This window comes from Pristiophorus japonicus, chromosome 11 (assembly GCF_044704955.1).
Source record: "Pristiophorus japonicus isolate sPriJap1 chromosome 11, sPriJap1.hap1, whole genome shotgun sequence".
Lineage (NCBI taxonomy): Eukaryota > Metazoa > Chordata > Chondrichthyes > Pristiophoridae > Pristiophorus > Pristiophorus japonicus.
In genome coordinates this window covers 197800237-197817003 of record NC_091987.1, presented here as the reverse complement: position 1 = coordinate 197817003, position 16767 = coordinate 197800237, and the positions used below count along the sequence as shown (strand labels likewise).

At 41.1% G+C, this 16767-nt stretch overlaps 1 protein-coding gene across 9 annotated transcripts in view; it reads right to left on the bottom strand.

The window, feature by feature from the left end:
* LOC139276426 (neural cell adhesion molecule 1-like) overlaps window positions 1-15239 on the bottom strand; it is a 632849-nt gene extending 617610 nt beyond the window's left edge. For all 9 annotated transcript variants that reach the window (XM_070894397.1, XM_070894399.1, XM_070894402.1 and 6 more), the window contains exon 1: window positions 15086-15239. In XM_070894397.1, the coding sequence (XP_070750498.1) occupies window positions 15086-15137 (52 nt within the window). In that variant the 5' untranslated portion in view covers window positions 15138-15239. The remainder of the gene's footprint in view (window positions 1-15085) is intronic.
* Window positions 15240-16767: the final 1528 nt, after the last annotated feature.

Genomic DNA, 16767 nt, shown 5'->3' with positions numbered 1-16767 from the left:
TCGGTATACCCTTACATTTCAGGTATCATCCTTTTAAATGCTGAAAATTCAGCCAATAAAAACAAAGTCAGACAACTTACAGATATGATTACTGTTGTAACATTCCAGTAAATATATATTTATTAAATTCAAAAAGATTCCTCCTACACTCACTAAACGTGGCAACTAGTTACAGAACAACTTTCTTTTCACAAGGACGACACTTGTCAAGTTAACTGTCAGGTATAAAGTGGATAGGAAAAGGTAAGCTAGAACAGTCTGAAACCCACCGGCCACGTCTTAACCCAATGAACAATGACCGCTTTCAACGTAAATTAAAGAACAAAGGGAGTTAGCAGTATGGTGCTGAGTAGTTGTCATTCTGAACAGCATAATCCTCATCAAACAGGACTTGGATTACACAACGATAGCAGACAGGAAACACTCCGTTTAAAAAAAAGGCTACAGTTGTTGAATGAAAAATTCTGAATTTCCAAATATCTGTTATTTTATTTACATAAATGCTTTTTTAAAAAAAATATATATAATCGCTTTCACTGTGGGCATACATTTAGCTCCAAGCAAAATTCCTATACATTGTTCTTACTGGGAATCATACAAATAAAAATTACATTCCAGCATGTATTCTTTTAACATATAATGAGAGCAGAGGGGAAGATGAACTAAACAATGCATCATGCCTCTGGTACATTCACTTTCAGCAAACACTGCCCAATGATCCACCCATAAAGTAGAAATTCGGGGTCATTTTTAAAAATGCAACAAAAAGTACCGCTTACAGGTATAAAATGTCTAACATGGTAGGTAATGAAAACATTGCGGAACTTAGAAAGAAAGACAGTTATTTATATTGCGCCTTTTACAACCCCAGGTCATCTCAAAGTGTTTTACAGCCAATGAAGTACTTCTGAATTGTAGTCACTGTTGTAATGTTGTAAATGCAGCAGCCATTTGCGCACAGCAATATCCCACAAACATCAATGAAATAAATCATCTGTTTTAGACATTGGTCGAGAGATAAATGTTGGCCAGGATACTGGGAAGAAATCCCCTGCTCTTCTTCGAAATAGTGCTGTGAAACGTGCTCCGTAAGCTGCACTGCTGCCTGTGCAGCCCACCTGCCCCGCTGCCTGTGCAGCCCACCTGCCCCAATGCTCTTTCAAATATTTGTGCATGCTCGATATCTACAAGCTAAGAGGCGGTGAGTGGCCTGCGCAGGACCTTGCAGATGACTGTGTGGCCACGCAGCTTAGCAGGAACATTATTGCCGTGGGATCCACCTGAGAGAGCAGACGGAGCCTCGGTTTAATGTCTCATCCGAAAGACGGCAGCTCAGACAGTGCAGCCCGACCTCAGTACTGCACTGGGAGTGTTAGAATAGTACAGCACCGAAGCCCAGCACTGCAAAGTAGTGAGATGGCGGTTCAATCCTCCACTGCATTGAGTTTCTGAACTCAACACACTATTGCAAGAGTTGCTGAGCAGAGGCTGGCAAGAACATTGGAAAATCGGGCGAGAGGACACCACTTAGTGCTGGTTTGTCTCCTTGTGGCCAAAGACAAGCATTGGCACTAACCTGGAAACATCATCTCTCAAATGCAAGACCACTGCCAGACTGTGAACCAGCAAGGCAAGAAAAATCAGCAAGTGGCGGAGAAGGATGCTTGTCTTCATAGAATGATAGCATACCCCAAATAATGATTTAAAATCTCCAGCATGTCACAGAAGGGCTTGGCCTTGTTTTTCCATCCACATGAAACAACTGCCTGTGAATCTACTGGGGCTTCATCTTTTTGTGGATGTAGAAGTCCCTGGCACAAAGCAACAGAGTGAATGTGCTAAACAACTATGACGCCAGCAATGTATTGTGATGACTAATTTGTTTGGACCAACAGCAGAGTTGTGCATGAGAACTCAATCAGCCAGCGTCAACCTTTAATGATTACATGGAGGATTGCTGTGGAATTAAACGCACATTAGGGAACAGTTGCCAAGATGCAAGACTGGTTTTAAGCATCCATCCGTAGGCTCTTTTTCAAAAACAAAACTACAATTTATGCCAAACTATTTCTTTGCTAGTAATAATGGGCAGTCATTGGAGGACTGCTGTGGCCGTGTCTGTTGCATCAATTGTAGAGTTGCTGCAATAGATCATGCTGATGTATAATATGGCCTTTTATTGAAATGTACAATACACTAATCACTGCATCTCTCTGCAAGTGACAGCTGTAAAAAGTAACAATCGTTAAAACACAACTGTGGGTGGATAAAATCTGAAATAGTATCTGGTATATAAGCAGATTTAACTACATTTAGCAGCAGTAACCAATCAAAAGCATCATGGAGATAAAACTCCTAATTTTAATCTTCGAAAATAATAAACCCCAATTATTCCTTAAAGTTATCTACAGGAAGAATGTACCCTCCTTGAACACTGCGAGAGAGGAAGGCAGATTTTAGCTCCTAAAGCTTCAAACATTCAATGTACGTACTAACAGACAGACCTTCCATTATTCACTGGGATAGAGGTCACTGTAGCATATGTACTTCCACTTAAATGACATAGCCATTTCACAAGAAGTTTATTCAACATGTACCTTGAGCTTATCAGAGCTGCTGATTACATCATCCAAAGATGAGTCACTCCCAGTTAAAAACCCAACACAATGTGCAGACTCCCTGCGGGACAGGAACGCTAAACAACGCGAAATGTGGTTACCGAATGGGATTGCTCTTGCACAAAACAGTGTACTAATTCCCTCGTATTCAGCTCTTCCACTTGAATGGATGAAAACCCTTTCAAAACGACAATCGCAACTCCTTCCCCCCCCCCCCCCCCATCACTTTTATTTTTCTCAGGCGCACCATGGGACTTCTCAGAGTCTGCACAATGCAAATAAGGCCAGCTTTCTTTCATGAAGTGATTAATATGCAGAGACAGCCTGCAGGTTTACTTGGAAGCAAGTACCAATATACCTCCTCAAGCATGCGGACGCTTGCCAGCATTTTAAGGGAAGAAATCACGCAAGGATTGGCTAAATGAAAGTAACATTGTTCTCTGTTGTATTACACCAGATATTCAATACATCTTCAGCTGCTACATTAAAAAGTTTACTGTTCTTCCAAAACACAATAAACGTACAAGATGCCCAATAAACAGACATATAGAAAGGATACATGCAATCTGTTGTGGTACTAATGTCACATTCAAACCATGACATTTTACAAAAAAGGATTAAACATTGAAAAACATTGTATAACATTATGTTGCCTTCAATTCCAATCGTTGCAGCCATCAGAATGGGACAGTACAGCGCTGAATCTGTCTTATGCAACTGTTTCAAACGTTATGGTAAGCTGCCAATTCTGGAGTACTTGCAACCACAGCTTTGTGACAATTAAATGTCATTTTAACCTGCCTTCAAAGATAGATGGAAATGCAAAATCACTTCATCGCTGCTTTTCAACAAACATGGAGACATCTCTCCACACAACCCCGCCCCCCACCCCACCCATCGATCGTTTTCTAGATCTATATTAAAATGATTTTTGTTCCCTTTAAATGTACTGTGTTGCTGCTTTGAATGGTCAGTTGGGTTTTCTATCAGAATACTTCCACTACAGATTACTATTTCATTTTAACAATTATCCTCTCTCCAGTAGCACCGTGGTCATTTCAAAGACTCTTGAAAAGAAACAATTTGTGCAATATCTCCTGTGATCATTATGTGTTTTCACTTTATTATGTACGCACCATGCTTGCAGCCATGCTTCACAGCATTAAATTTCATTACAATACAATAATGGTTTCAGCTTTTTCACAAGGGAATAAACCAAAACGCAACACAAAAACACATCTAGATCAATGTTTCATTATCTCCAGAGGAACATTTCTTTGAAATCGCCTTCAAAATCACTTTGTCTAGATCAGAATAGTTCAATAATGTGTCATCATATGAGCCACCAATGATACATAGCTGCAATCCCTGCCTAGGATGCCATCTATATTCTTTCAGTTTTGGACCCACCCTTTCTGGCACTCTTCCCTCTGAATACATGGAAAGCTAATCTGCAAGGGATGCATCGGTGTGCCCCTGTAATGTAGGAATTGTTGTGCACAGCCAAATACAGAATCCAGTATTGTTCTCACCATCTTTACATGCATGTTGTGAAACAGACGATTTCCAGAAAGCAAAATGTACTTTTTATATTAATGCAAAAATTCACACTAGGGCATTTACATCAGCGAACAGAATTGTGGTTGCACTAGTGCACAGTTCACATCCACAGCTGTACAAAATTCCACACACAGAAGCAACTGATGGTGCCTGATTTTGACACTTTATAGCATGCACTGTATAGTATGAAGCATGAGCAAATCAAGATTTTTATTGCTTCCTCACTATAATAGCTACAGTAACTATTTGAAATATATAGTAGCACTTTTCCTGTCAGCTGTCCCTACTGGAACCGTGGTCATGAATCGACGTTGTTACAATATATCATGCCATGGAGTGGTACAATACATATTTGAATTCCGCAATTCCACATGCTGCAAATGTCCAATCTCAAGCAAGTCAAGCATGGGGGCAGTGGAAGAAAGGGAAACTTGAACCATCTTGATAGTCATAAGTATAAGATATGAAATAGGAGCAGGAGTAGGCTATAAGGCCCCTCGAGCCTGCTCCGCATTTAATACGATCATAGCTGATTTGATCATGGACTCAGGTCCACTTCCCTGCCCGCTCTCATAACTCCTTATACCCTTATCGGTTAAGAAACCGTCTATCTCTGTCTTAAATTTATTAATTGACCCAGCCTCCACAGCTCTGAGGCAGCGAATTCCACAGACTTACAACCCTCAGAAGAAATCCCTCCTCATTTCAGTTTTAAATGGGCGGCCCCTTATTCTAAGATTATGCCCCCTAGTTCTAATCTCCGCTAGTTCACATGCATGTTCCAGCAAATAATTCCACAGTAAAGAAAATTTAACAGTGGCAATAAAGAAAGACTTGCGCTTTTCACAACCACTTGGATGTCTCAAAGTATTTACAGCCACTGAAATACTTTTTGAAGTGTAGAAAGTGCAGCAGCCAATTTGTGCACAGCATGCTCCCACAAACAACAATGTGATAATGACCAGATCATTTGTTTTTTTAAAGTGATGCTGATCGAGGGATAAGTATTGGCTGGGACACCGGGCATAAGTCCCCTGCTTTTCTTCCAAATAGTGCCATAGGATCTTTTATATCCACCCGAGAAGGCAGATAGTCTCAGTTTAATGTCTTATCCGAAAGATGACACCTCCGACAGTGCAGCACTTCCCCAGCACTGCACTGTGGGTGTCAGCCAAGATTTTTATGCTCAAGTCTCTGCAGTGGGACTGAAACCTACAACCTTCTGATTCAGAGGCGAGTGTGCTGCCCACTGAGCCACAGCTGGTACTGACACTAGAAGATACAAACTGTGACACTAAAATTCAAACACAAAAGTTAAAAATGGTAATGAAATAACTGCATAATACAACACGTAAAAAATGGCTGTAACATTATAAAGTGCAAGATACTCAGGAGACTCAGACTGACTTGTAGCTTAGGAAGTCATCCAAATCCTTCCCATATTACAGCCTTGTAATACATTCACAGCCATCTGTAACTCTCTATTTATTCAATATTGTAACTAAATGTATAAATGTGAAAACTTAAAGCAGCTTAAATTCCTAATCTTTTCCCCTTTCATCCATGATGATAATCAAAAAAGAAAAATTATGTGGTCTTAAAAGACAAACATTAAACTACTACCGACCTCAAACTCCTATTAGAGTGATTATTATTTGATACTTTTCTCAATATGGTTTTTGTTCATTATGATGCAAAATGTATAGTTAAAATGTGAAGGGCTGACAGCTAGCAAGCATGTCTGTTGATCCTGCTTCATTGTTAAGCACCAAATCCCAGTACTTGACCCATCAACCACCTTCCCTCATCGTCCAGCCTATTCCCATTGTGCTTCCCACTGCATGTTTTATTCACATTGTGTTTCTGCTCCAATGCGAACCACCCAGTCATCCGTCCTGTGTTTATCTAATGTCATCCCAGTTTTATTTTCACACGAACGGCTCTCGTGTTCCCATGGAACCCCCTCCATGAACTACAGTACCTCCTTTCTGCACTTCGCCTCTCCGCCTCTTGTTACTGTCACTTCAGCTGTACACAGCAGACATAGATCCCCCTATGCCATGAACTTTCCACTTCAAAGACCATTTTCTTTCCTAGTGACTTTAGACAGAAGCCTCACATAGTTTGTCTAATCAGCGTCACTGCAGCCTGCCCTCTGCACTTAGTTTAGACTTGCTGTGTAACAAAATATATCTCTCCTATCTCCACACAGAAATATTCTAAAAATGTACTCACATGCCACATGCACATCTGACAGGCAATAAAATCCACAACATGATTATTTTACTTTCTAACATTTTGCGTCACACAGTTGGTTTATGTCCTCAGTTTCCCGCATGGTAGCCTCCATACACACACTAGTTCAGGGACCTTTGTACAAATCAAGTTTCAGCTTCAGGGATTTTTGCAGCTGTCCTGTATTTTCAGTTAGAAAATGGTTGTAACTACATTTTCAGTTACTATACCATGTGCTGCACCAGTGCTAGGATCAATAAAGCTGTAAATCTATATATATATTCTGCTAACTGCGTTATGCATAGGTCTATTCTCTTCAACAATAGTTTCTGTGCAAAGATAGGTATGTGAAAACAAAAAATGTAATCTCTTCAGGTAAAAGTGTCAAAGAAAACTCTTCTACTACGCAGGTGTACAAGCAAACACTAAATAAAAGATGGCTATTTCTCATACACAAACTATGCTCACTGGTGTAATACATCTTATTCCTGCTTTAGTTATGGCGGTCAACGAAACACAGTTCCAGGATGCACTTTCAGACAACAGGCAGCAAAATGAAAGAATCCTATTATTCGCCTTTACCATTCGATGTGGGTATTCAATCAATTTACATTTATTAGTTACAGCAGAGTAAGCATACACAGTGAGGCAAATAGTTGACACACAATGGGAAAAAACTTAAAAGTTTATCATAACGATGCCCAGTTTATTTACACTGATCAAGTGACTAGTGGTGGTGAATGTCACTATCGGTATAATAAAATCCCAGAGAGACAATTCACTCAGACCATGTCATTTACATCTGCCAATGTTGAATGTTCATCATCAACCGATGTTACACCCCAGCGGTCTCTACGCACAGAACATTGCAAGATAAAGGGTATTCTTTCCATTAATATTCTCCGATATCCCTAGATTGTGTATAGAGTGTTAACAAAACTGAAGGGACAAGTGCTAATTAAGGGGTGACCGCATTCTGAGTAATTGTCAACATACAATAGAGGAGCCAAAGTGTCATCTGGTCTATTTAGGCAATGATATACCTCCGTTGAACACATTTACTCTAACAATGTTTTAGGCATTTTTGTAATATTCTCACAAGATAGACTATTGATTCTTTTCTCTTTGTAAAAGAAACAAAGATGACCGATTGGCAAAGATTAAGTAGTGTTCTGAGCAGCTAATGTTAAGATATACACTTTCTGATTTAAGATTTGAGAAGGAAAAGGGAGTTTTAACAATGAACTAATAAATTTGCTATGGCATGGCTCTTGGGTAGCGTGGGAGCTGCAGCAGGAGCGTATTCATGTCTGTCAGAGTCCCACTGCAGTCTCACTATAACAGCAGTGGTAAGTATTGTGATACAATTTTACTGAAGTAATAGATCACATGACTGACAATTTTTAAAAAGTCACATTCACTCACTGATATTAAAACATATAGGCCTCATAAATATACTTGTAACATTTACCTGCCATTCGACAAACCTGCCACAAGATGCAAGTAACCACCTTCTTCCCTCTCTCTTGTGGTAACTTCTATTTTTTAAATATTTTTTTCTCTACTTATCACAGTAGATTTGCAATAACTGTTCACGACATTTATTTGTCTATTCTTTCATTCCCCTGCCTGCAAACCTTCCTTCTTTTTCTCAGTTATTTACACAAGATATTTTTCTCCTCCTTGCTTCCTGCAGTGGATTTATAGTTCTCGATGAAGCGATCATTGGCACAGTGCTCCAGAAGGGGAGCTTTTCCCACTGTCAAATTTCCAATAAGCAGCATCTTGAACAGGTAGTGCTTCGCAATTCCTGATTAGTCTCTGACACACTTTCATAGCTCAGGTATTGGAGCCAAACAGCAATGCCAACCCTGGTACAAATATCACTCACCCTCAACAACACTACAAAACTCTCATCCCAATCATTCATTTTTTTGTTGAATGACTTAAAACTGAAAATAGATGATCTTTTTTTCTTTCGATATCCTATTACTATTGCTCTTGTATTATAGTTGACATTTAGATGGGTACAGTAGCATAATGGTTATGTTACTGGACTAGTAATCCAGAGGTCTGCACTAATGATCCTGAGACACAAGTTCAAATCCCACCACAGCATCTGGAGAATTTAAATTCAGTTAATTAAATAAAAAGCTAGTATTGGTAATGGTGATCATCAAATTATTGGAAGGTCAATAAAAACGCATCTGGTTCGCTAATGTCCTTTATGGAAGGAAATCTGCTGTCCTTACCTATATGTGACTCTAGACCCATGGCGGTATGGTTGACTCTTAACTGCCCTCTGAAATGGCAGCACAAGCCACTCAGTTGTATCAAAAACTGCTACGATGGAATGCAGTGGGTACTTAAGGGTGGGCAATAAATGCTGGGCTTGCCAGCGATGCCCACATCCCATGAATAAATAATGTTAGAAATTTAACACCAGGTTGTCACAGTGCACTCTGGATATTACAGCTACAAAAAGCCAAAATACAACTTCGAGAACGCGTATCGACCACACACAAAGGATTTTGCAGCATTAAAGGTCCGTGTGCCATTTTCAAATCTGGGGTCAAGGTTCAGATCACAGAGGGACAGGCAGCCCTGTGGAGGGGAACTTCCTCCGGGCATTTCAAACATTAAATAGCTCACCTTATGAGTAAATTTAGTAACATTTTTAAGAATTGCCAGAAGATCTGGTAAAAAGATTAGAATACAAAGGGTAGATAGTTGCCTTGAGCGGGAGTTGCAAAGCAAGTAATAGCGCTTTGACCACCCATTATACGCCCCGTCCAATATTCAGTTCTATTGAACTGAATGCAACTAAATATTAAGTGGGGAGTAGAAAGGGTGCTCAATGAGAAACCGCTCATTTTGCCCTATTGTCCAACATGAATTCCTACCCTTGTATGTATTCTTTATGGAATTTACACATACTTTAATTGCATATGATTTCCTCGTTAAATCTGAAGTCATGATATCAAACAGAAAAGGTGGGTGAAAAATGCAGAAAATGTCGAAAAATCTGAGATAAGGAGAACATGCTGGGACTCTGGTACCATTTGAAGAGAGAAAGATATGGGAAGATACAACTGGGAAGCACACTCTTTCCTCTTTTCAGATGCTGATGAACCTGCTGTTTATTTCCAGTATTTTCCATTTCTATTTCATACAGGAATATATTATCCTTTAGTAGTACTGTGCTGACACACTGGAATACATGGCAAACAGCAAAAAAAAAATTTATACAGGCATTATAAATATTTTAAATCAAAAAGCCATAATTATAAGTTGCTGCTCCATCCATCTCTCATCAGTGTACTGAAAACAATGGAAACCGCCACCTTAAACCCTGAAAAAGTGGTTGAAAGGAAATCTTCAGTTTGTGCCATCTAGTAGTAAGAGATCACTGTTAATGTAATTAAACTGACAAGTTCTGTGCAACAAAAGCAGAAAATGCTGTAAACATTCATCAAGTCAGGCATGATCTGAGGAGAGAAGAGGATTTGATGTTACAGGTGTGGACCCTTTTGTCACAATTCAGTTTTAACAAAGAGCCGACACCCAAAATATCAACCCTTCTGGTCTCTCCACAGACACTGCCTAGCCCGCTGAGTGTTTCCAGCATGTTCGGTTTTTGTTACAGACTGCCAGCCTCTGCAGTTTTTTGCTTTTTTGATGATAAAGCCAAGATAGCTTGCTTGTGTTGATTCTTCTTTGAACTCAACAGGCAATTCTGTCATTGACACAGACTTTGGATTCGCTCTGGAACTTGGTTGGGGGCAATGAAAGTGTTTGACTTCTTTGAGATCATATATGACATGAAAAACCAGGGCAAAATAGGGTTTTATTTTCTAATCCATTCCGAGAAACCTCAATGGATTACAGATCAAAGCGAGAATTGCAAGATCTACCTTGGAGGTTGCACTCTCTGGTGTAATCTAAAGCTTTCCAGACACTCTTATACAGTATATCCTAACACTGACAGTCTGTATTACCTCACCTCAACAAAATGGTCGGCTACAGTTTGCATTTTTATACACAGCAAGATCCCGTATTTCAGGCAGATTCACGAAAGGAAGGAAGTAAGCAGGGGCTAGCCTCCTCTGCAAGGGGGAAAAGAAAGCTGGAACGCGAGACTGTTCCAGTGCACCTATTAGCAACTACTTACAGAACATTACTGTGGGAGTGACTTGGACACAGATAGCCTTGACATTGCTCGTTATGGTACATGTTTTTGTAAGCAACCTAAAGTGGATACAAAAAAATAACCAAAAATTGGGGAAGATGGTTACAAAGGGGGTAATTTTAACCGAACTCGGCGGGTGGGAAACCCCATGGGATCGGGCCGAATGCCACTTTCACACCCCACTCAATATTACTCTCTGGTGACTTCAATAGAGCGCAAAATCAGGTGGGGTGAAAAACCCATGTTGCGCCTGATCTTAATGGTTTCCCCACAGGCAGGCTAGGTTGGCATTTCGCCCAATGTGTTTGTTACATTCACCATCATAGAAACATAGAAAATAGGTGCAGGAGTAGGCCATTTGGCCCTTCGAGCCTGCACCACCATTCAATATGATCATGGCTGATCAGGCAACTTCATTACCCCAATCCCTGCTTTCACTCCATACCCCTTGATCCCATTAGCCGTAATGGCCACATCCAACTCCCTTTTGAATATATCTAACGAATTCAATTGGTGGCACATGCAGCATCCCCTTTAGCTGGTTTGGAAAATACCTCGAAGGCAATTGGTAATGTAACACAACAGGATGTGCATTCCTTTTGCACGTTTCCCTTTCTTTTTCTTGAAAATCAATGAGAGAGAGAGTTAAAAGCTATAACCCAATCCCAGAGTTCCAGCTTGTAGTCAGAGGATCCCATCAGTTTAGTCATAGTCCTCTTATTCGCCCTTGGCTGTGCATTGTTCCATTCAGATTGGTTAATTTTTTTTCAAAATCTAATCACTGACATACAGCAATTGAGTCTAAAACAATAGGAGATAGGCAAAACCTGGGCCTTGCCAGCAGTTTGTGCACAGCATGAACCCATCACTTATCAAACAGAGTTTCCTTCACAAAAACAACACATAGTTCCCTTGAAAAGGTTACTGAGCATACATTTCTAATCAATTAGGGTTTGTGTTGCCCATCATGACTGCTTTGAAGTGAAATCCACCCTGGGTTCTTGTGCCAATACCAGGGATAATGAACATGTTAAACCCACCATGGATAAATTATCAGACAGTAATCGATACTTATTTGCAAAGTGTTGGGTTTTTTAAAGTCATGCTTTGAAAGTGGCTTTTACACAGTGGTTTTAAAACTGTCCATTTTCATTATCAGTTGGCAAATGTTAAGATTCTTCTTTTTTAAATCACACTTTTTATGTTGCAATATGTCAGTAATTTATAGGATAGAAATATTGGTCAGATGTGCAAGGAGAAATTTGCATGTTAATTATTCAACAGAAAAAACATGGACCACACCATCACAGCAGATACGAAGCATACATTTCTGATTTAATATTTTGAAGCTGGGATGTCAAATAGAAATAAAAATCCCATCGAAGCAGTCGCGTTCCTTCCAGTATGTGCGTGGTTGTCGGTGTCTACTGAGTAACACATATAAATACCACACAGTAATGCTTTATCGCCCGACACTGGCCTGTCATTGGGGACTTCAGAAAGCTGAACACCCTAACGAGCAGATGTAGCCGATTTTAGCCTTGCGATGGCATGGTATCTAATGTCACACAGCACAGGCTGGAATACCATGCCTTTAACCGCTGAGCTGGGAGCAGTAGCTCAATCATATACTCGAGATTGGAGTATTGCTGATATATTTATATTCGCGGACGTTTAATTCTCAAAGGCTACTCCGATTTCATGTTGCAAAAGTTTATTCCCCCCCCCGAAGATGGAGCTACTTTATTTTTTAAGCTAATTCCCATTTTAGAACGTTACGCCTCCTCGTATTCCCCTTTTTCCTTCAAAAAGTGACACTTCACCGGGGGGTCCTGTCCAAGAAATGGGACCCAGAGCAAAAATGTGACGACACTTGGGGCAGAGCCACAAGAGGTCATGTCGGTTTCATCTCTCCCGCGTGCTATGAATGATGGCTGTGGCCGCTGGAATGACACCTCCACTGTCCGCAAGACTTCTCCACTGTCTTTTGCATTGTCGCAATATCGCCTTCCAGCCCACAGAATGCCTCTAAATGCCACAAAAACCACGTGCGGTGACACGCCCAGCGTTGCAATTTCGTGCATTTCTCGACACGGTGCCAACCACACTGAGCCGTGGTGGAAAGGCGCACTGTTACTCTCAGTGCCAACATCAGCCCCTGCTTATACACTTCACAGTTATCCACCCCAAAAATATTTCCCTCCCACACCGACAGCAGCAGGTGCAGAATTCCGCCCTGAATTCACATGGATGAAAAATGTCTAATATAAAAATGGCAAGGGGGCTTTTGTTTTGTGGGTTGTTTTCAAATTGCCGTTTAATTCGCTCGATATTATGTTCTGCTTTTGTCGAGAGGAGAAAAAATATTTGGGTGCAAGCCAGAAAGGTGCTGGGAGGAGAGGCAAGCGCAGATCTGGAAGCACGCCCTGGTTTAGGGAGAGGGGGCAAGAGAGACTTCAGCTTTCATCCCTCCCAAACTGAGAATTTATCAAAAAAGGGAATATTTTAAATCACCTTTGAGGGTCATTATTCGTGCCTCCCTTTCCCAGTTTCTCCAAGAATGAGCAGCAACAAAATCTGGATGGAGACTGTCACACAGCAAATGCCTATACCCCTCCCCACAATAAAGCGCTCTGAATCACGGAGAAACAAAGCAATTACAATCAGCATTTCACACTTGTCATTTTATCGTTACCGCCCCCTCCAAACTCCGCTGGGACTCGTGTCCACAAACACAGGGGAAAGAAACCCAGTCTGTAAAAAAAAACAACAAAGAACTCGGAGCACGCAAAGCAGAAACTGTTCGCTGGAGCTTTTCAAACATTAATTGCAGTATCAAACCAAAAGGGAAGGGGGACTGAATTGGCATCCCCTTGTCAATGGGACAATGTTTGCTCTCAATAAAAGATGCTATTTCACCCCTGATTGCAGCCGCTCATGTGTGTATATATTTAGGAACATTCTTTGGACATAACCCAAAAAACAGAATTGGAAACGAGTTTCCTTCGGATTTAATGGTTTGTTTTGTCTCGCCCTGGCGTTTACGCTGCGCTCTGGCTCAGCGGGGGAGGTTTGGCCGAGGCTCGAACCGCCTCCGAGAGGGAGCCTTCTCGGGGAAAGCAGCGGCTCACAGCGCTCCTCCGGTCGCAGCGGGATTCGACACCGCTCTCTTAATCTTTAGATCCTCTGTAACATTGTGTCACGCTCAAGGAGTGTGGAGGAATAGAAAGGTGTTGAATGATGAAGGTAGCCACTGAAGGGGAAAAAGGTGGTTACCAACCCACCGTAAATTTGCAATAAACACCCTTGCATTGTTTCCACCCCAATCCCCTGAGATCAGAATGATTTGTTTTACCCTATTTAATTCGCACTTGCGTCACCAAGTGGGACCCACAGTGTCCCAGTTCAAATCCCAGACACCTTTTAAAAAAAATGCAATACAAAATTCGACCCCTTTTCCACCATTAAACCGTAATCTCTAAAAGCCCAGATACTATTCTGATCGATCTCATCTTCCCCTTGAAATTTTTTTTTAAATACAGTGGATAAAAGATAACGGTTTTCCGCCCTAGGGTGAAATAGAAAACAGTTTGATCAGAAACAGCAGGCAGTGAGTATCATATGTCAGTTTCTCTCCTTCCTTCGATTTCCAAATCTAGCTTCGTTTTCCCCCGAAACAGGTCACATTAAAGAACGCATCGTAGTCGATCCCATTGTCCCAGATCGTACAAATAGTTTATGCCAGCAAGATGGGGTGCAAGTCCCATTTATTGCAAAAATAGGAGACACATTTGGATAAAAAAATTATCCATTAAAAAAAACATGTTTTATTTAAGTTGCAATTAATACAAGCTCATGATGGATATAAAAGCTTCCAATTTTTTTTTGAAAAACAGGCGCTCGTTCATTCAGCACCTCCTACTGGAAAATAAATCCAGACCAGCTCCTTATTTCACTGTTATTTTCTTATTCGAGATACAGGGCTGGTTCAATGATTTTTTTAAAATAAACAATTTCTGTAATTATTAAAAATTGATTCCCCAAAACGCAAATGGAAATGATGCAATTTCACAGATTTTGCTAAAGACAAACCCCACCGTTACTCAAGAATCTCCTGTCATTTATTTATGAGGATAGGGACAGATTTTACACCAGCAAGCGAAAGCACAACACTCAAATAATTTAGCTTATTGAAAGACCATCAGAGGACAAAGAAATCACTGCATTATATTAAATTAACAGAAACAGCCCACTTGCTTCCCATGCAAATGAAAATAGCAGGAGCAATTTACATTTTATGCATCGTTTTGAAATAAAATCACATTTGCAACTGAACAAAAAAAAAGATTGGGCTGCAGGAAAATTAAAAATGCAATATTGTTCACTCGTCCAACATGTTTTTTGTTGCAAGAAATGAATATGTTTGGCAATAATTTGATTGCAGTGTTTGGAAAACGAATATAAATAAATCCCCAAATCATACCTGTAATGCTAATGAAGAGTAGCCCGGTTAGGAAAATCCTGGTTTGTAACATTGTTGGGGCTGGAATTGGCTCTGGAGGTAAATGGCTGGTGATTTCGCTGCGCTGTTCTCGCTCACTCACTGCTGCTCGCAAGTCGCTTCTGCCTCCACCTAATCACTCCGCGCTCCTTTAATCCGCGCCGTATCCGCCCGCGCAGCTGGCACACTCCGCAAGTAGTCCCCTTCCCTGCTCTCCCCCTCGCTCTGCCTTCTCTCTGTCTCTCGCTCAGATCCATCCGCCCCCCTTGGCCATTCTTAAACCCCGCAGTGGATTTACTCTGTCCTGTTCCTTAGTCATTAATTTTAATGTTGGGACCCTCTCCCACCCTCCCTCTCCCCCATCTCTCCCCATTCCCCACACTGGTGCAGAACATTTTTTCCACCAGCAAATAGTGGAGTTGGAATGTAAGACATTGGCAGGATTTAATTTTAAGACACATTAATGCCTTGGGATGTTTCACAACGTTAAAGGCGCTATATATGTATATACATACAAGTTGTTGTTATTTATAAGGTAGAGCGAATCCATTGTGGAGTTTAGAACACGGGGTGTTATGAGACAAAAAAATTTGATACCGAGCCCCATAAGTAGAAATTAGCGCAGGTGACCAAAAAGAGGTATGTTTTAAGGAGCGTCTTGAAGGAGGAAAGAGAGATAGAGAGGCGGAGAGGTTTAGGGAGGGAATTACAGAGCTTGAGGCCGAGGCAACAGAAGGCACGGCCACCAATGGTTGAGTGATTACAATCAGGGATGTTCAAGAGAGCAGAATTAGAGGAGCGCAGACATTTTGGGGGTTTATGAGGCTGGAGGAAATTACAGAGATAGGGAGGGGCGAGGCCATGGAGGGATTTGAAAATAAGAATGAGGATTTTGAAAATGAGGCATTGCTTAATGGAAGTCAATGTAGGTCAGCGAGCACAGGGGTGATGGGTGAGCAGGACTTGTGCGAGTTAGCACATGGGTAGCCGAGTTTTGGATAACCTCTAATTTACATATGGTAGAATGTGGGAGGCCAGCCAGGAGTGCATTGGAATAGTCAGGTCTCGAGGTAACAAAGGTAGGGATGAGGGCTTCAGCAGCAGATGAGCTGAGGCAAGGGCAGAGATGGGCAATGTTATGGAGGTAGAAATAAGCAATCTTAGTCATGCTGCGGATATATGGCCGAAAGCTCATTTTAGGAAGGATAAAAAAGGACTTGCATTTATATAGCGCCTTTCGCATCCAACAGACGTCCCAAAGCACTTTACAGCCAATGAAGTATTTTTTGAAGTGTAGTCACTGTTGTAATGTAGGAAATGTGGCAGCCAATTTGCACACAGCAAGCTTCCACAAACAGCAACGTGATAATGACCAGATAATCTGTTTTAATGATGTTGATTGAGGGATAAATATTGGCCAGAACACAAGGGTTAACTCACCTGCACTTCTTCAAAATAGTGCCATGGAATATTTTACGTCCACCTGAGAGAGCAGCCAGGGTCTTGGTTTGACGTCTCATCTTAAAGGCGGCACCTCCAGCAGTGCAACACTCCCTCAGCACTGCACTGGTGTGTCAGCCTAGATTTTTGTGCTCAAGTCTCTGGAGTGGGACTTGAACCCACAACCTTCTGGGCCACATTCCTTAGTCATTGATTTTAATGTT